The sequence below is a fragment of the Pteropus medius genome, unplaced genomic scaffold (genome assembly GCF_902729225.1).
Source record: "Pteropus medius unplaced genomic scaffold, Ma_sr-lr_union100, whole genome shotgun sequence".
In the NCBI taxonomy this organism is placed as follows: domain Eukaryota; kingdom Metazoa; phylum Chordata; class Mammalia; order Chiroptera; family Pteropodidae; genus Pteropus; species Pteropus medius.
This window is the reverse complement of record NW_024351729.1, coordinates 15248123-15269502: the sequence shown is the minus strand read 5'-3', so window position 1 is coordinate 15269502 and position 21380 is coordinate 15248123. Positions and strand designations below refer to the sequence as shown.

Below are 21380 nucleotides of genomic sequence, written 5' to 3'. Positions count from 1 at the left end.
AGAAACTGCAAAGCAACGATATTCCATGTTATTTAAAAAGAGCAGAAAAAGAAAATGCTATGACAGTAAGACTTATGTGACCAAAATCATTCCTGTTTACACGAGGCAGTGAAAATTGATTATCTGTGTCTGAAACCATGCTCTGTCAATGACTTACTGAGACTTTAAGCAAATTACTCCACCTCTGTGAGTCGCATTATCATTTGTAAAAAGGGTGACAATGATAAAACTTACTCCATAAATTTGTAGTGAGGACTAAATAAATTAATGCTTATAAAAACCTAGCAAGATGCCAGGTACCTGACACACATTCAATAAACATTTTACGACTGTGACTGCAACATAATAAAATTTCAAGTTCAGAAAAGTCCTGGAGCTACATGCTGATCTCTATAGATGTGGAGAAAGGACATTTGGTCGGTTCCCAAAAACAAAGTAAAATGCTGAAACAAAATTTTAAAAAGTGACCCAAAATATAATTTTAAAACAAACTTTTAATTTATCCTACATGCCATTTGAAATACAGTAATAGAACAAAGAGGGGAAAAGTATGGGTGCGATGTGATTTACTATAAATATAAATGATTACATACAAAAGTAGTTTGCCAACACAAGCTCAAGACAAAAAACTTTGTGACAGGTCAAGGTTTACAAAGGAATGAATTCCTGAGATTTGGCTCATCGCAGAAGGGACATTCAAAAGAAGGAATATGTGCAATATTCTTTTGGGGAAATTTTCCTTGTTCCTAGAAAGAAACAAGTTTAATTGCCGTAAAGGTATTATCAAGGTCCAGATAACTAGTTTCTTAAAAGGAAAATGACATACAAAATGCTCTCTATCATACTTAGAGTGATATTTATAAGAAAAAAATAAAACCAAGCACTTGAAACGTTTTCCACCCAAAAGTAGCAGAAAAATGAAAAATCGCAGAGCAAGTACCACACATAAATTTAGAGGAGAATTTGATGCCAAAATAAGGTGATAAACTACACCATTGATACTTTTCCTTTTGTGTCTTCAGTATTGATAGGAGCCAATTCATGGCACCTGAAAACTTTTGTAAAGTAACACTTTAACACTGAATTGTCAAGCTCTGGGGATCAAGCAGAGGAATGGTGGCTAGGTGCTTGGACCATCGGCTCTTGGAAAATCAGAAGGACCAGCTCTTTAAAGCCACAGATGTCAATTCAAAGAACATCCTCCATTTCTTCTTTGCTTCCTTCCAACGGCCTGGAAGACTCTCCCATTGGAATTTCATCTCCCTGCCTCCCGTTACCTTCCTCGGTCTCCTCATGAATCGAGTGTTGCAGGCAGTCCTGCTCTGAGTTACTCCAGACATAGCCCGGTAAAGTCACATGACTGTCGGGCTGTAGGCTGGTCATCCTAGTCGCTTTGCTAGAGATGAGAACCATGCGAGTGCTAGCCGCCATCTGCGACTGGCTGCTGGTGCTGTGAGTCACGGTGGTGAGCACGGAGCCGTACCTGTGGCCGCCGCATGGGGGCGTCCTTTTCCAGTCAATGGAGAGATTCCACCTACTCCACATCTTCTTCACTTCAGACTGAACCTAAACCATAAGAACCATATTGTGCATCAGAAACCAACAGAGACTGAAACTTTGTTAGACAAATGTTTGCCTTGATTTCAATGATAGTAATAATCATTAATTAAGGGTCCACTCTGTGCCAGGGACTTTTGGTGTGTGTGTGTGTGTGTGTGTGTGTGTGTGTGTGGTGGGGGAGGGGCGAGCGTTCTTCCTCAATCTCAAAAAAAACCTTTGAGATAGGTGTTATTACTGAAGATGAGCAAACTGATGCTTAGAGACAGGTAAGGGGATTTGTCCAATGTTAGTATTTTAATAGAGGCTGAAATACAACCAGTAGAAATATATGACGTATAGAAGAGAAAAAAGAGGACTCAGGTTGGAGAAAGAGAGATAAATAGTGCCGGCTATGGCTGAAGAACGGTGTGGAACATAACCTGAAATGTAACCACCACTCTATCACTTTGCATAGGCATACTGAAGGAGGAAAAACAGGAAAGAGAATTAAACATTGAAAAGCAGATTGCAAATGCATTCTTAATAGGGTGGGGCTCTTCTTTCCATTCCTTCAACTGAAGATTCCATTCTACTGCTAGTGCCACTTTCCAGAAAGGAGTTTATTTGGAAGTTCCATGGACAGCAGCGAAAAACCTGGCAAGCTGATGTCACCTAGAGGAACAGCCCAATTATTTCTCTCCCGCCAACTCCTCAATGAACTGAAATTGTTCTATCACTATTCTATAGTTTTAAAAAATGTCAAAACATTCTAATAGACTCATTTCAGGAAAACATGGTTGGGTTTCTAATAGGACTTGAAATTTAATAAGTTTAAGCATTAACTGGAATATGAAGTTTACTGACCATCCAAGTCTCAGTTTTCATTCCAACAAGTTGTTTTTTTAATATCAAGGTTTGTAACTAAATTGACCTTAACTTGTTAGAATTAATTCTTGCCTTCTCAAAATAATGTATGATTAAAATATCTCTCTTCTCCCTGCCCATTCTGTCCTATAACTCCTGGGGATCCTACAGAGAATCAGGTCACACTGCGATGGCCATTTAAAAGTTTACTCAGAGCTAGATATGTGGGACGTCTAGGGTGTTCCTTCAAACCTACCTCTCCATTGCAGTAGCAGTAGATGATAGACACAAAGAAACCCTGGAGACAAAAAGGCATGTTAGCGTGCTGACAATTCATGAAAATCACAGCACTAAAGTGTCTTGTGCCAAAATGTGTAAGTTGAAAAACGTTTTTTATGATTCCTTCAGAAAATTATATACATCCCTAATTCTCCCAAATCTTTAAGTTTACATGAAATTTGTCTGAGATCTTTCCTTGGTGTCAGCTGACCCAAACAAGTCATTGAATAAAATAATCCAAGATACACAAAGAACTGATTTCTATTATATTCATTTCATTTATCTTGCCACTCAAGGATCACCAAATATCCCCTGGTTGGTGAGAAATATTTATACATTGTGAATGCTGAAAACTATAGACATAGGATATTATACAGTAAAAATACAACTGTTTTTATTCATTCGAAATATTTATTGAACTTATACAATGCAAAATGCTCAGCATGCAAGGGATATAGTTTAATAAAGACAGACAATCTCCCTAGTCTCTAAGAGCTTACACTTCAGAAGGAAATACAGGTGAATAAAATATAAGCAAATAGCAACATGAGAAAAATGTAAGATGATAAAGGCTCTGCAGGCAAAATAAGTGGTGTTAACAGAGAAAAATGGAGAAGCTGTATCAGATGGGGAACTCAACAAAGACCTCTCTGAGGAGGTGACGTTTAAACTGGTTCTAGTGACAAGAAGAAGATAGCCTTATGAATATTAGGGGGGAAAACGATCCAGGCAAAGGGAACAGCAAGTACAAACCCCTAAGGAAGGAATGAGCTTGAGGAACAGGAAGCATAGAGGCTCTAGTGCGGCTTGACCTTAGTGGGCAGCAGGGACTGTGGTGTGACATGAGGTCACAGCCAGAGCCCTGCCACATACGATCGTCCACACCAGGAAACAGGGTTTGGATTTTATTCTAAGTGCAGTGAGAAGCCTCTGGATACTTTTGGCAGATAAGTGACATGATCAAATTTATGTTTAAGATCCTTCATACAATTGTTTGGAGACAGGATTGAAGACGACAGGAGGCGTCAGCAAATGAGTATTCAGGAAGAAGGGCTGGGAGGCATCTTCAGTGATCCATGTAAGGGATGATGGTGGTCGTATTTCCAAATCGAAATGTATAGAAACCACCTCTTCCTCATTTTTGTCCCCTCTTTCCTTCCCTCTTCCCTGCCTTCCCCTTCTTTTGCTTGACATACACACTCAGAGGTCCCTACTCTGTAGGCGTTAACGTATTTTACAATATGCTGCCTTGTCTCATCACCTAGGCTTGTCTGTGAGAAACAGCTCCTGCTGGGGTTAGACGGTAACCTAACCTCTGCAGGATGGAAAAGCACAGGGACCAGAGAAGAGCGCCCTCGCCTGGCCCTCGGGAGACAGGCGCATGAAAGCCCGAGAGAGGGGCGGAGAACGAGGTTGCAAGGAGGGAAGAAGCAAAACAGGAGAACCGAAGTACGAGACGGCGCTTTTCTACCTGAAAGGAGTTGAAGAACAGCTCACAGTGCATCCGGATCTCCCACCCGAGCCCCGAAAAGGAGTGGGGCAGGCACACGAACACGATGTAGTGCACCCCGAAGACCAGCACCAGGACCAGCGTCGATTTGGCGAGTTTCCTGAAAGACAATACCAGCCTTTTTATGAATCAACTTAGAGTGCCTTTCAGTGGAAACAGCTTGCTGGGGGCAGCAACAAGTTTAGCAGAGCTAACAGGGCCTGAATTTTCCTCATCCCTTTGGACCCCATGGCTTCTGCTAGTTTTTCTCCCCTTCCTCCTCTTCCTGTTGCTTTTATACTAAATCAGGTAATTTATTCTCACCTCCCATGATTATTATCCCCTAAATCTCTCTAATCTACTTTCTGCTTTTCTTACTTAAAAGATATTATATTCATAAAGCTGTAAAATGCCTTTTTTTCTGTCCTCGGTCTTCTTTAACTTCTGTTTGAGACTTAAAGAAGTATTACCTCCATCATGTTAACTTTCATAGGCAGCATTTTGGAGTGTTTTGTTCATTTTAAAATCAGCTATTCCCTCGTTTCTTCTTAAACTTGGATCTCCATTATCATATCATATTTATGAACTACATGTAGTCACCTTCTCTAAATATTCTGTCAACTAGTCTATCTCCAATTGTCTATAGTTTTAGGTTTCGTTTTGGGGGGTGGGTTTTAGGTTTTGGGGGATTGCAAACTAATCAATTTTACTTTATTTCCTTTAACTATCTCTTTACATACATTTTCTTTTGTATTTGGAGGAATCCCAGGTTTTCCAATTTTATGAGTTGACTTTAAAATAGCCCCAATGATCCCCACCTCGTAGTACTGGCACCCTTGTTAATCCTCTCAGCTTGAGTGTGGGCATGACCTGGGACTGCTTCCAATAAGTTCATTAAAGCCAAGATGACAGCACGTCACTTCTGCGATTATGTTGCTTAAGACTGTAATTTTCATCTTATTAGCAGACTCTCTCCCTTGTTTTGGTTCAATAAAGCAAGTCATCATGTTGTGAGCTGCTCTACTGAGAGGCCCATGTGTGGCGAAGTGGCATCTGGCCAGCACTCAGCAAGAAACTGAACCATCACATAAATTTGGAAGTGAATTCTTCCCCAGTCCAACATTAAGATAAGACCACAGCCTTGACTGACATCTCAATGGCAGCCTTGTAAAAGATCCTGAAGCAGAGGGCCCAGCTAAGCCACGCCCAGATTCCAGACCTACAGAAACTATGAAATAGCAAGTGTGTTGTTTTAAGCCACAAAGTTTTTGGTAATTCATTTGCTCAATAGATAGCCAGTACATCCAAACACATCATTTTTCTGGTGTTTAGTTTGGCTATTTATATGGGGGGGAGGGGGGCGTTGGTTTTCTTTGGTTTGGTTTGGTTTGGTTTTGGGTTTTTGTACTTTTTATCTGAAAAAAATGCCAAATCTGGCTTCTTCTTTCTCATCTCTCGAATATTCCTTTTTCTTTGTGAATCATTTATGCCCTGGTAATCTCAAACGATTATAACCTTCTTCCATACTAACCTTTCCTCCAGCTATGTTATTTACTTAATTCCTTACTTTCTTACCTATTTGTTATTAACTTACTTATATACTTTTCTTCTTGGAAATAAACCGTGTGGGTGAGTACCAATCACACTGCACTGAGACTAAAGAAAACTGGATTTAGGTTCCAGATTTACTATTAACTACCTGTGTGATTGTGATTCAGTTTTCTTCCCTCTAAAATGAGGGAAGGGGGCCCAGAAGTCCCTAGGAGCTCTAATATTCTAAGGCTTTACACATCCACTATCCTATTATAACCACGTTTTCAGTGCCTGCAGGAGTTGGAATGTCCCACAAAATCATATTGAAATGCCCAGTTTAGACATTTGGAGTTGTACATTTGCTCAACCTCATTCTCCTCTGCCTCGGCTATCTCTCACTAGTGCCTGGATGATCTGCCCCTCTTGGCTCAGGGCCTTCTGCTCTCTCGCACATACTTTCTCTGCAGCTTATGGGCTTTCTATGCTGCTCCTAGTCTTCAGGCCTCGTTACCTTGAGTCCTACGGTCCACTTAATTTGAAAATTCTACCTTAAATCCATTTCATTCAAGGCAACATCCTCAATAAGACAATGGGTTTCTCTGACCCAACTAATCCTTTCAATTTCAGAGGCTCCTTGGGAGGCATGTGTCCTCTTCCTGAATCCTGACTAGCGAGTATCCTCTTTCCATAACTGCATATATGGCAGGACACATTAAATACCTTTATAGCATTTTAATGTAGTCTAATTAAACAATGGGGAACAACGCTAACTACACTTGCAGAACCTTGGAAGTCTTGTCCAACACTCTAAAAAGAAAATTGCATTTCCTCCTTTAAGACAAATGGGTAAATCCCCCTAGAGACTATTCTCAAACCCAGACTTTGTTCCTATTGTGTGTGACCAGGAGCCAAAACCTAGGTTAAAACAAAAAATAAAGCAGAGCAACATGTTCTGAAATGACCACAAATGTAAAAGTTTAGGGACAGTTTGGTCCAATGCAGAGTAAGAAAAAGGTGTCATGGACTAAAATTTAGTGGATATCCTGCTAGCCCAGCCATCTGGGTTTTCTCTCTTTTATCTATGACTAGGCTCTTCTGCAACTCTCTAGAGATAGAAGTTAATTTGTAGGAAAAAAAATAGTAATTGAATTCACTTTCTATTGCAATATAACGAATTACCATAAACTTAGTGGCTTAAACCAAATTCATTTATTTCTCTATTCCTCAAGTCCAGGCACAATATAATTGGGTCCTCCACCCAGGGTATCGCCAGGATAGAGTCAAGGTGTTGACCAGTACTCTGTTCTCACTTGGGCCTCTGGGTTCTCTCCCCAGTTCATTCAGATTGCTAGCAGAGCTCAGTTCCTTACAGTTGTAGGACTGGTGCCTGGCTATTGTCCAGGGGTAACTCAGTTTCTACAGACTACTCTCAGGCTGTCCTCAGGTCCTAGCCATAGGCCTTCACAACATGTCAGATTACTGCTTCATAGCCAGCAAGAGAATCTCTCTCCAGGATGCCAGAATGGGGTCTTATTTGTCCTAATCACAGGAGTGACTTCCCATATAGTATAATCTAATCAAGGGAGAGACTGTTGCATCATAGGTCTTGCCCACACTCAAAGAGAGGTGTGGGCGGGTGGGGACAAGGCATGTACACCAGGGAGCAGAAAACTCGGGGGCCATCTTAGAAATTTGCCTACCACAGCAGTTCAAATAATTCCTGTACATAGAAATACAAATCATGCCCAATCGAATGCTACTAATTATAGCCCTATGGATATAGACATATATTTTGCTAATTTGCTTCCATTTGTAAGTTTGTTCCAGCCTTCATTATTCTCTTTTAAGCATGTATAATACCTTACCAGTTCCTTCATTAATGAGTTAAATAAAATCTTTGAAATGTGTTCATATATATTTGTATAAAAGTTATAATTATATCCTCTTTTTAAATTTATCCTTCAAAGACAGTGAACGAGTTAAAGTTGTGGAGTACGCCAAACCAGTGTATACTTGGGTCATCTGTCTGTCTGTTCACTCACATCAAATCATTTAGCAATCCTGGGCACTGATTTGTTTCGGTGTCCATCTGGTCACCCATGCACACTGGATCTCTGTGCAGCCTGGATCTCTGTCTAATGAGATGACTTAGGGATACACCAACTGAAAGTGGCCTTCTGGCTTGCTGGAAACATGGTGGTGGCTCTGTGTCTAAGGACAAAGCCATGAGAGGAATACGAAGGAGTCAAATGGTTTGCTGATCTCAGTGTCCTATTTAGAGAATAGGTATTCAATTCACATGGTGTCACTCCCCATGTGATCTCTCCTCAGGCAAAAAGTTCTAGAAAATTTCTACTTGTCTTATAAGAGCCAACTTAGCTTTAATATGTGTGTGTGTGTGTGTGTGTGTGTTTGTGTGTGTGTGTTTACATATGATTCTTCATAGCCTTTTCCACTCCCTTCCATTAATCTTTTCCTTTTTGTACACATATGACAATTCCTTCTCCCTCTCTCTGTCTCTCTGTCTCTGTTCTTCTCTCTCTGTCTCTCTCTCTCTCTCTCACACACACACCACACACACAACACACACACACACGCCAAGACACACACACACAACAACAACCATGTGAGAGAGCTTTTATTATCCCATGTCCAGGTGAAGATAGAGGCTCAGAAAAGGAAACTATTCACCCAAAGTTACAGTTAGTCATAGATTCAGCCTTAAAATCTGTCCTCTTTACTATCATACTACATAATAAATATTGGTTGGATTTATTCCAAAAATAATAAATATTAAATATAAATTTTGTGTAACATCGAATGGAAAGTGAATTAGTCAAAACATTCAAGTGTTCTTTTCCATTAACTTTTGCATTTTTCATAACTCTCATGTCTTTCTAGTCCTGGCAATCTTATCTTATTTCACAAAGGAATTGAGTTGTAATTTAAACAAGGGAAAATGTATTAGCTTTGTTGTTAAACCTGATTGATTAATTTGCTAAAATAACTAATTATAAGTTAGAGTTTTGCAAGATGTCATCTTCAGGGGAAACTGATAAAGGGTATATGGAATGTCTCTGTATTATTTTTATAACTGCATGTAATTCTACAATTATCTCAAAGTAAAAAGTTGTTTTAAAGCTGATTGTATTAATTCATTTCAATTTTAAGCCACTAAATCAACAAAGTGATATCATATACTCTTCGGAAGTCTTTCCTTGTATGCGTGCATGCTCACCTGGAGAGACTATCTCAGCTCTAAAAAATGTTTTCAGTTTTTCAGAGAGCGATATGCATAGAAATGTATTTAAAAACTGTTTTAGATGCCACAATTTGGAAATATTATTTTCATTGTTTTATTTCAACAAGAATATTTGAATATTTGTTTGACAAAGGTAAGAATCAAATAAAATATAAGTTTAAAGGTACAAATATGAGTGGGTGTAAATTTAAATACTCGATTAAACCTCGGAGGAAGAATATCACTCGGACAAAACACAGATTATATTTTCCTAAATCTCTGTATTTAAAAAGTGAGAAGCTATTTAAACTCATAATCTAAGGCTTCAGAAATTGAATACTGAATTGGATTCCCAAATCCCTGCCAAGTAGGTTCCCACCCTTTTCTCAACAAAAAGAAAGTCATTTTCCACTACATTTTTATCTGTACCTAAACTTCAGACATTACTAAGAACACTAAATCTGTCTCAGCTATAAAAAAAAAAAAAAAAAAAAAATGTATTTGGCTGAAAAATAATATTCCTGACTACTATTCATCTAGACCATGTTCTAATTAATCACTTCAAACTTAAAGAACTTCTGGGCACCAGGTTATTCTAAATAGTAGATGTTTTCCATTCTTGATAAATTATTCTCTTTAATTATTCTGAGGAATAATTCCCCATGAACAAACTCAAATATTGACTATTCTATCTAGTTTTTTAAGATAATCCACCCTTTGTTCTCTCTAGAGTTTCTCAGATCTCTTGGGCAACTTTTTACTGCAAGTGCAAGCTCACAATATTCAGAACTATAGAAATAAGTAGATTTTTATTCAGAACTAAAGAAATAAGCAGCTTTCAAACACCACTGTGCTTCTTCACTTTCTGAAGAAGAATGAAAGACGATTATATTTTTCATTGTTCTGTCATCCTTAGGCCTTTGTCTTCATCAATGGAATGTGACATGAGACAAGCAATATTAGTATAACAAAGGTCTGTCACTAAGTTCTTATGCATGATTTATATTATAATACTATTACTTGCAGCACATTGAAAATAGCTGGAACTAGCAGCTGCTAGTTTGTTCACACTGTGTGTCCTAATCTAGACTCCAATCTATAGCTGTAGCCTTTTCTGCCCGACAGTAAATGCTGCCTCAATGAAGGTGAATGATTCAACAAAGAACTTGGAGAACATTTATGAGAAAGAATCGAAGCGCTGACTATGATTTCTTCCTTTTTTGTGTCTGAGACAGTATTTCAGAACAATCTGATGTAGAAGGAAATAGTTACCTGCTTGGGGATTATAAAGATCAATCTACATCTACCTGGCCACCAGATATATGCATCCATTTGGATAGAGGCCACTATTATTCAGAACTTCCAAAATGATCATTGGGAAAAATGAACACACCCTTAAGATAGTTTGATAATAATCATAAACACTTAATTTTCTCATTTATTCATTAAAGATTGAATAATGGACCTCACTCAATCAGTATATTTTAAAGTTAAAATTTTGTATTTGGTAGGTACCAATCTGATGAAAAGATCGACTTTTTAATTTTTTTTTTTTTTTAGTTGTGACATTATTTTAAGAATGCAGATAAAATTGTCTGCCAAAATCATCAAGAAGAGATGTTCTGGGGGGGCGGTAACATAGTTTATGGGAAAATGCCAATCTACTAAAAACAGATAGGAAGCTAAGCAGGGTCGAGCCTGGTTAGTACCACCTAGGAAGACCAGGTACTGTAGGCGTAAAAAATTTAAAAAATAAGGGATTGTAAACTGACAAGGTCCTTGCAATCTGTGAGATCAACCAAGGGTTGCCTCACCAAAAAAAAAAATATATATATATATATATATATACGTATATATATAAAATCAGAATTTAAGGACATTGGGAAAGTTTGGGGTTATTTATATGTTCTTAAGTAATATACATTCTTTTCTGATAAATCACAAATGAAACCAAATGAAAATATACTTTCATAAATTTATCTCTTAGAAACACTTCAGGTCAATCAATATCTGTTCCTTATAATAAAAGGTAACCAAAATACTTCCTCTGATAGATGTCTGTCCTAGAATTACCTGTATTGCTTTCTCGTGTCATGTCCAACTGCATTGGTCTCCCAAATTTTGGTAGCCAAAACTCTAACCGTATTCAGAAACAGGATAAAATTCAGCTGAAAGAGAAGGTAATATTACAAAGAATTATTAAGTTCATCTTCAAGATATTTATAAAATTTACATAAATTGAACTTTTGTATTCAAAGACTGAAAATTACCCATTCTATAAGTGTGAATGAGGGACTCTGAAATAAGATATTGGAAAGGTAGTGACTCTTGATTTGCCCTCATGAAAACGCAGAGATAAAAAGTTTTGACAGCACTGTAAACTAGAAATATCGGAGGATGATCTGCCAGGATCCACAGGGAATTTCCAAACCAAAGTTCAGAGCAAGTCCTGTGGCAGATCGGTAGGAGAAGGATGATAGTTTTTATATAGGTGTAACTAACTGCTCTTTTAAAAATGAATTCCCATGTTCTGTAACTTATTTAGGTTGAGAAATAATAGAGTTGTTTGGAAGATGCTCTTTCTTATAGTATATGGAAAATATGGGGTGAAGTACATAAGTTTGGCAAATAAGACGAATAAGATGCTGTGTAAGAAAACGCCCCCAGTGTAGGCAATTAAATTAAATTTGAAATACAGGTGTGGACACCACCAAAGACAATCAAGTTCTGGCTATAAAAAAAAAAAAAGGAAGGAAGGTATTGGTAGAATAAACCTTTCATGTCCAAGGGTCTCAAGGATCAGTGAAGAGATTCAAAATGAAGGCAAAGAATAAGGTCTCCAGGTCTGGGGTAATACGAAAGTGGAAGCCTGACTCCTTGAGACCCTTCATTTGAGGAAATGTCCGCAGTCTAGAAAGTGCTGGTACTTAGGAGTGATAGAAACGTAGATTTCCCAGAGTAGAACCGTGTTAAGGCCAGAGCAACAGCCAGGAGAGAAGACTCATCGAGTGCCACATTCGTGGGAATAACTCGTCTTGCAGTGTCTTCAGTCATCTCCAGAATTTGGAGAATTTTGGTTATTGGGTGATTCATGTGCCCCACTTCCCAACCCAGCTGATCATCCATCCATATCAGCCCTTAACTCCTCGTCACCTTCTTTGCCATCCTACCAGTGACTACCCTGTAGGCACCTCTCACCAATTTCACAGCTTTCTGTAAGAACCGGGGCCTGGGTCTTGAACCCTATACCCTGGAGGAAGGCAGAGGTGTACTGTGAGCTGGTGGACAAGAAAGATGTTTTCAGGCCAATAAGAGCTGCTCTCTATTGAGCATTCTCTAGTTTAAATGTTCATATGAATATGGGACAAGAATTTTATTATATCCATTTATTACAAATGAAGAAGCTCTAACTCAAAGAAATCAACTGATTTGGCCTAAGCTACCAAGCTGTCAGCTGTAATTTGAACCAGGTCTATATGAGTCTGTATTGTGAATTCTTAACCGCTATCTTACACCTCTTAAGGAGGATAAAAAGATGCAAAATGTGAGAGTTGAGGATTTCCATTCATCCTCACCCACTACAACACCTGAGTCACAGACACAGAATCTTTTTCCATAAGGGAGTGATAAGCTGCTCATCTATCACATGAGTGTTACGTTCTGAATGGTTAAACTTACATCATGCCCCATTAATTCCTCTCTCCCTAAGAGTACCATCCCTGGCAATACAGGGTAGCTGGGAGTGAAAATAGTGGGAAGCAGTGCTGTGTAACTACTGTGTGAAGGACAAAGTGGCAGGAGCTAAAGCTGGCAGAGCTGTGGAAACAATGCTAGCTGGGGACTGTCATTGGTCATTCCCCATTCCTGAAAAAGAAAGAATTATAGATGGCTACAGATGGGTCAGCCTGAAGCTCCATCCATATTAGAACGCACATGACTCTATCCTCAGGTCAGTAGAAATTTGACTAAAGATACACACAACGAGTTCATCAGCTTAATAACTAAGAAGATATGCTTGAAGACAATGAAGTGGATTATGGAAAGAATTAAAAACTAAGACTGAGTGGGACTTGCTGCCTTAAAAGATAGGTAAACAACATGCACACATACACACACATATTGATACATGCAACAATAGTTGGGTGAAATTCCAAATAATTATTCTGAATAATTTAGGAAAGTATAAGATAAAAGTTAATTATAAATTAAGTTCCTGATTATCTAGTATTCTAGGTGTTTTACAGAAATTAACTTTTAGTCTTTACAATAGCTCTATGAAACAATCATATTATTGTCCCCATTTTATAAATGAGGAATCTGAGTCACAGCTTGCACAAATCATTCATGGTCACACAGCTAGCAAGGCAAAGCCCTAATGAGGTCCATGCAGCCTCGATGCACAGTGTAGACTCTTAACCATGGCACTATACTGCCCACAAAATAGAGTTAATAGCAGATTGAGATGGAGACAGAAATTTTTTAAAGAGCAGAGTGGATTAAGAAAAGATTGTAAAGAATCTAAAATATAACAAAGTTTAAAATCAATATTAGAAAGAGCAAACAATAGATCTGACAAAGCAGAAAAACAAATTCAGCAATTTCTTTGGAAGGCCCTTGAAGAATCTCCCCAGATAGAGGGATAAAGAACAAAGACCTCTACGATAAGACAGGAAATGCTTATATGAAGGACATGGAATTAAGAGTCATTGTGTAGATTATTTCACTTTCTGAAGCAAAGATACTGTTAAATTGAACAAATCAATAAAGGCCCAAGAGAGAAAAATTTCTGTGCCAAAGAAAAACCTGAGTCTGCAGATAGAAAAATGACATTATATTACTCAGCAAATGGAATGAAAAAGAACAAAACTGAAAGCTTCTGATGATTTTAAGAATGAAGAAATAATTCTAAGAGAAAATCATTTAGAGTTTTTACATATCTCATGTAACCTTCTTGGAAGAAAAATTTTACTTAAAGGTCTACTTCAAGTAAATGGCTGATGAGACAAAACAAAGAAAAAAAAACATAGAGAAGGTGAATAAAATGACTTTCATAAGCATTAAAACCAGTAACACATAAAATGAATTTTATGCAAATGTGGCTTTAAAATAATGTGAATATAAACAACAGATGAATTGAAACAAAAAACTCAAAATTTCAGCCATGAAACTTTTGGCTCCTCAGGCTATCTCTGAGACTTTGTTCTTAGAGTCACCTTTGTCTAGATCTTTCTCCCCTCTCCCTGGGTTAATTCATTCTCAGGTTCAGGCTGGAAGTCACCTTTCGCAGAAGCTATTCCTACCACCCCAAACCAAACTGCACTTGTCATGTTTAAATGTTTGCCTCATCCACGGTGCTTAAGCTATGTGAGGAGAGATTGGTGTTCATCTCAGGTGGATAGATCCTGACTAATTATGGGGTCTTCAAAAGCCCCACTTGGCCAACAGACCTAAGATCACACTCTCCAAACCAGCCTCCAGCAGCTATGAAAGTTCTGTTTTGGTTCTCCACCCGCTTTGTTTTACATTTCGACTCATTTAGAATTTGAGCAACAAAGGAGGCTATGTATGAGTTCCCCTCAGAGGCCCTCTGAATACATCACGTCTCACTCCATATGCTGGCTTATTTTTCACCATCATGGACATAAGAAAAAATTTTGCTTCGTTTATATGTATATTAAATATCTAAATAATAGATAATAAAATCCTTAATCTATACCAACTATTATAATTCAATTATCTGTATAATAGATATGAAGAGAAAATATGTAGCTCATTTCTTGTCAGTTGGAATTTAATTTGTAATTTAGGACAGCATTTACGGTAAATGGTAGAGTTTTAATTTCACTTGATGTTTTATATCTAACTGATTTGGAAGAGGAAAGAGATTCTGGAGTGGAGACCTTCCTCTAGGGAAGAAATCAATTTGGTATTTGCAATTCTGTCAAAATTAGAGATTAAATTTTATCCATTTAACTTAAATTCCTCCCTTACCAGTCATCCCTCTCACCGCCATCCCTTGTTTTTCATAATTGAGCCTCCTTTACCTACGGCTGGGGGGGAACCACTGACTCGACAGCCGCTGAGAGGCTTATATCTTGTTTGTTTCCTTCTTGAATTTCATGTTTTATATAGCAGACTGGATGTGATATTTTAAAATATCATATGAATTTTTTCTCAAAGACCTTTATTAGAAGTACTATCTTATTCCATCTACCAGAATACCCTCAGATATTTTTTGACAGGTATTTGGGGGAGGGAGGGGACATTTAAAACAAAACACATTGAAAATCTGGAAGTCTCTATTTAACGCACTCTAAGAAGCGTAAAGTCTCTTTAAGAGCCACTTCTTGGCTAGGCATTCGAATTAGATCATTGTTCATACAATGAACAAGCCCATGACACACGCCACAAACTATTTGTTGAATGTAGAGATTAGTTTTTAGCTTGGGTACACAATGGTGCTGTGAGTTATAATAAATATTTAAAAACAAATAAATATACCAATAAAAAGTGACCAAAAAAAGAAGTAACCATTATTGCCTCATATTTTCCTAAAATCCATCAACATTCGTAATGCAAACCATAAGCTCTCATAGTTACATCGGTTCTCTGCAGGGTTATCTAAGGGTCAAAATCTTTGCAATAGTGTTGTCAGATTAACATCACACAAGAGACCCCCAAAATGCTTCACAATTTGAACATCCTTTGATTCTTTGGCTCATTTTTGAGGAGTTACCAGAAAAAATGAACTACTGCTTGCAGAAGAACAAGTATATAAATTCTAATCTCTAAATGAGTGACTGGCCCTGATTTCTAATTGAAGTCTCTTTAATAAAAGCTTTGAATTGCTTTAAGACTGAGTCTTAGATATTCTATTTCATCACTCCCATTGTACAGACATTGCTTTGATGTATATACTATAAGAAAAATGACTTAAACAAAATTTCTATCCTTCAATTATGAAAGATATGTCATTAAATTAGTTATACATCTACATTTTTTATGAATGACAGCATTTACCTTTTCTTGGTTCCTTAAAAAAGAAAGGTGATTGTTCTTATTGCACATTCACATGTTAATTAAGCTAAGACAAAGAAGCACATTGTCCAGGGAACCATTTTGAGGCTTTATAACATCTCCAAAGAAATGAACTTATATGAATGCAATATGTGGAACTGATTCCACCAAAATAGGAAAAAGCCATGGATTGCCATCACATGGCCCATGGTCACTAGCTGCTGCAGCACTGAATGTCCTTTTGCTCCTCAATTTAACAGCTTACAGTTGTTCAATTTTAAAGTGACTCTAATTCCTGTATCTTTCTTTGGATGCCTGAATCAAGAGTATGATCTCTCATATAGAAATCCGAGGACCCTCAAAATATCATAATTTAGTCAGACAGTCAATCAGATAGGACTATGCACTTCAAAATGAATGATTAATATCTCTCTAACAGATATCTACACCTCCAACGCAGTTCATCAATCCACTGCCATAATGCCTTGAGGGTTTTCTTTTCAAAACCTAAATCTAGTCAGTTCACTATACTGCTTAAAATTTTTTTTAATGTCTGACCATAATTTTAAGGAAAATTCCAGTGCCCTTTGGCACAGAAGGGAATCCAATCACGATTCAGGTCCCCTCTAACATTCAGTGTGATCTGCATTTTGTGCAGATGAACCCTTTATTCCAGCCACGGAAGACGCGACCTGTCCATTTATGCCTTGGCGCATAGTAATCTCTGCCTGGAAGACCTTTCACTCTGCCTAATTATTACTGCCTCTACTATTACCATGCCATTACTATTGCTAGTATTACTACTACTCCTACTGCTACTGTGACTACTGGCTATTGTTTACTGAGTGCTTTTCATAGATGAAACACCATAATTATTTAATTCTTATAATAACCTTATGAAGTAGATATTAGATCCTCCAATTTCCTTTCCAGAAAACTGCAGCTTACAGGAGCTAATTATAGTAAGGTCAACAGCTAGAAAGTGTTGGCACCCGGATTCATACACTGTTCACCGCACTATCAAGGAAACTATAGTACACTATTATACGTTGTATCTCTTCCACCAATGAGTGGTATGACTTTGGTTATAATTCTATTACTTGTAGCCAATAAGACTAGACTAAACCGAAGAGCCCCCAAGCTCTGAAATCCTATGATTTTAAGTCAAACACTTCTCTGCATGCTACTGTCACCAGTCATACCTACAACTAGAACAATAATATCAATATACTTATTCCAGTTATCTATAAGGAAACTACATTTTAAATGATTATAAGGTACATAAATCTGGAAAATGCTTTAAATCTTTGGCATGTTTATCAAATAATATTATGATCCCCTGTAAGTAACCTTATCAAACGTATATGTGTATTTCCTATTCACTCAATATTTGCTAAGCACCTAGAAAAATAAAAGAATTAGAAATGGTCCCCCTCTTTAGAGGGGCTCACAGGGAGATGGAGACAGTAAGTGAAATGCAATATGATACACTTTTAAAGTACCTGATCACAGGAAACATAACTAGCCTCCCATAAACCATGTGGACATCCCCAGTTACACTGGTCAGCCCTTTTGCAGTAATTCTAAATTTCATTGTTAAAGAAACCTATCTAGTTCAGCATTCTCCAAAAGGCAGTCACTTAGGGTATCACCACTGTGATTTTACCATACCAATTATTCACCTACTATTATTTACTTAATATTTTCTTTAAACAACCCATTTTTATTAAATTATTAAAATTTAAATTCCATATCCTTACCATAAATGGAAAACCAATAGAAGCTGCTATAAACAAGAGGCAACTGTAAAAATAAATACAATGGAAACGAGTCATGTGAAATTTTATCTAGATTGGGTTACCTGTACCCCATCCCCAAACCCCAAAGAAGGATACCACACGTTAGCATTGTTTTTGTTAAAGACCAGTACCAAAATGAGACCTTCTCTTTGATGTGTTCAGAAGGGTTGGAAAGGGACCAATGATCTCAATACATGACTCAGTGTTACTTAATGACCTTGCATGCACCACTTAAACCCTGTTGTGCACCAGTACATATACCCCACCTTGGGAAACACTGGCCTAGCTTAAATCCTATCACCACAGACAGGGAAACCTGTGGGCTCTGGAACCACATTGCCTGGGTTTGACCTCAGCTTCATTTTCTAAATTATATAAATATTTCTTGGACTCAAAGTGAGAATAATGAAAAGACCTATCTCAAAATTGTTTGAGGATTAGTGTAAAAAAGGTTCTGGGACATTCCTGCCTGAAGCAAAAAGACATTCAAAAATATTTACTCGTCAAATGATAAATGAAAAGTAAAAATAAACTCTGTCAAGGGACAAATGAAAGGGACTTTTTGGTAAGGATGAAACTGAGCTGGGACAAGACCATTATTGGATTGAATGATGAAAGGATGAATGGATGCAACAGACTAACAAAGGATAAAGGAAACAGTTAAGTAAAAACCAATACCACAGAGTTTCTCTTTTTCTTTTCCCTAACTGATAAATTCAATATCTCAGCTTTAAGCTAGTACCAAACCTCTCTCCTCTCCATATTGCTGGCATCTTTGAGGCTATCTCATAAGTATTTATGAACAAGCCTGCTCAATTTCACAATCTACATTCTTACGTCTGTGGCTTTATTTCTATTTAGTTATTATGGTGTCTCTTGGCTGAGGCCGGTGTAAATGCAGGTCTTCAAGTCTCAGAGAGCAGTCCCCTGCTTAGTCAGGATTTATCACATGTGCCAACTTGACCTTCACCACTTCTGGACTGTGCTGCCTCACCTGCTGCTTCTCCCGCTCTTCTGGCCAAACAACCTGTTCCTTCCCATGGAAGGCCCAGGACCAAAACAATGCTTTGTGCTCTGCTGTCAACTAGGAAATATTCCTCTTACACTTCAATGTTATATAGAATTTAAAATTCATTCTTACATCAACATCAAGATGTTGCAGGTGAAAAATAAATTGCTATATTTGGAGATATTTATTTTCAGGATAAAAATCAATGTTTTCTAATGATTAATTCTCTTTAAAATGATTTTAACATATGTAAACAAAATACAGAAAACAATAGTGTTATAATTTTAGAATCTATGATTTCAAAATCGAGTGGTTCCTTCCAAATTTGTACTGAAGTCTGTGATTATCTCTAAAATTCTATTCTCTTAATATGACTTCTTCCAGTTAAATCTATAAATGCTCATCCTTTACAAACTCCTTTATTCTCTTAAATTTAGTTTGCTTCATATATTGCTTAGAAATTCTGATGACATTTTATCAAATTTCAGTCCCAGATATAGAAAAATCCAATTCATAGAATCTATGCTATTATATTCAAAGCCCGAACTAAGAGAGGGATCCAACTTACATTTAACATTCTTGGCAAATAATTTTGACAGCCCATATGAAGCATACCGATTTACATAAAACCATGCTACATGTAATATAAGACTAAAAACAAACCTTTTATCCTAAAGCCCATATATTAAAACACTATTGTCATAAAGATGGAAAGATCTTTTTCCATAAATTCAAGAAACAATCTTGACATTTTGGAGTGCAAGTGAAAAGAAAATAGTCAAAATTGCAGGTTATAGTTTGTGTTTTGTCACACGAGCCATGTGTGGGCTTTAGTTTCCTTCTCTAAAAAGAATGAAAAGGTTGTGTGAAATGGACTCAGAAGTTCTGTAATTACATTTGCTTTGTGCTCTTATGGCACCTCTTTCCTCTTACCAGTTCCCCAGGAGATCTAATTTGTATGCATGTTTTATTTTTTCAACAAATATTTACTGAGTAATTACTATTTGCCAGGAAACTTGCTAGGCACTAGGAATACAGAAGTTTAGAAAAAAAAAAAATGGGTTTTGTTCACTTAACTTTAAAAGTTAGTGGGCAAGATGGGCATTCGGCAGTCAGAAGCATTAAACATTGTGATCATCTTGAGAAAGAAAAACCTCATTGTATGCTGCGGGTTACAACAGGTGACCTAATTTAGATTAGGGGCATCGAGGAAGCCACAATGAAGTGGCATTTAAAGTGAGAAGTAGAAGAAAATACGTCCAGGCCTTCCGGGGGTACAGTGCAGAATGAGAGGGCGGAGGTGGACAAGTTCAAGGAACTGAAAGGCTGCAGGCATGAGTGACAGCGTCTTCTCTGGACTATCGTGAATGTTAGATTTTATTATAAATGCAGGGAGCTCCTTGGGTAGGGATATTGACCCTGAAGTTAGAATTCCAGCTCCACCACTTACTAGTTGTGTGACCTTGGGCATTTCCTCATTTAGAGTGATTGGGAGGATTACATAAATCAATGTAAATAAAGCCCTTAAAACAGTGCCCAGCCGCAGTAAGCACTAGGCAGTGTTTGTCATTTTTAGCATCATCCTTCCTCATTTCAGAAAACAGAACAGCTCAGAGGAAAGAGCACCACAGAGTACTGACGTGGGGGTCCTGGACTCATCTCTTTCCTTACAGACTGGTTCTTCAGTAAAATAAAAGAAACTTAAAGGGAATTATGATAACCCTGAGTGTAATAATGAAACAGAAAGGCAACTCTAAGTGAAGGGAAAACTGTTCTAGAATCTCTTCTGATTTTTGAGATTAAGTGGATGTTGTAATATTGGAAAAATATTTACAAATTCTTGCTTCGTAGCTACCATAATTTTAATTCAAGAAGCTAAAAATGGTTTTCTATCTAAGTTTTCTTCAAAATTAACTGAGTGTACCATCATTTCTAATTCTCCTTCACCAACGGTGAATCTTTTAGAACCTCTGTAATCACCTAACTTTACTGTTTTGCTTTGCAAGGTAGAAATCTCAGCAAATAGACTTCTTGGTGTCAGCCACATATAAGGGTCTGATCACATGTGCCAACTTCAACTTCACCACTGCTGGACTGTGCTGCCCTGCCTACTGCTTCTGCTGTTCTTCAGGCCAAACACCCTGTTCCTTCTCATGGAAGGTCCAGGACCAACACGATGCTTTTGCTCTGCTGTCAGCTAGGAAATATTCCTCTTACGCTTCGATGTTATATAGAAGAATTTAAAAGATTCTTCCAACAGCTATTGCTGTAATGTGAGAGCTTCCTAAATCTTCATAGAACAAAGTGACAGACAAACATTCTCTAGGTTTTAGCAGCAGCTTAATTATACATCCTTTATTTACATTTTTTTTTTTTTAACTATCCTGGCTTTTAAACTTACCCCAATAGCTGCCAAGATTGGGGCTTGATAAATCCACTTGATGTCTCCAGCACTAAGTTCCCAGCATCTGAGACATGAAAAAGAACTTTCATGAATAAATTGGCAAAGCAATTAAGCAGTGAGAACTAAGTAGCATTTTAAGTTTTATCAAAAACTCCAACCCCAAGCTTTTGATTAAGAAATAAATAAACCAAAAAAAAACCCAAAAA

The 21380-nt window shown here is 37.5% G+C and overlaps 1 protein-coding gene across 6 annotated transcripts in view; it reads right to left on the bottom strand.

The window, feature by feature from the left end:
• PTH2R (parathyroid hormone 2 receptor) overlaps positions 1-21380 on the bottom strand; it is a 78582-nt gene that overhangs the window by 12285 nt on the left and 44917 nt on the right. For 4 of the 6 annotated variants that reach the window (XR_005649029.1, XR_005649032.1, XR_005649031.1 and 1 more), the window contains 5 exons: positions 21172-21238; positions 11019-11113; positions 4154-4292; positions 2660-2701; positions 800-1566 (listed from right to left, as the gene is read on the bottom strand). Coding sequence is in view for 1 of the 6 variants with exons in the window: in XM_039844609.1 (XP_039700543.1) it covers positions 1189-1566; positions 2660-2701; positions 4154-4292; positions 11019-11113; positions 21172-21238 (721 nt within the window). In the remaining 5 variants the exon portion in view is untranslated. Of the gene's footprint in view, positions 1-798; positions 1567-2659; positions 2702-4153; positions 4293-11018; positions 11114-21171; positions 21239-21380 lie in introns of those variants that run through there. The other 2 variants (XM_039844609.1, XR_005649030.1) reach the window with 2 other exon arrangements.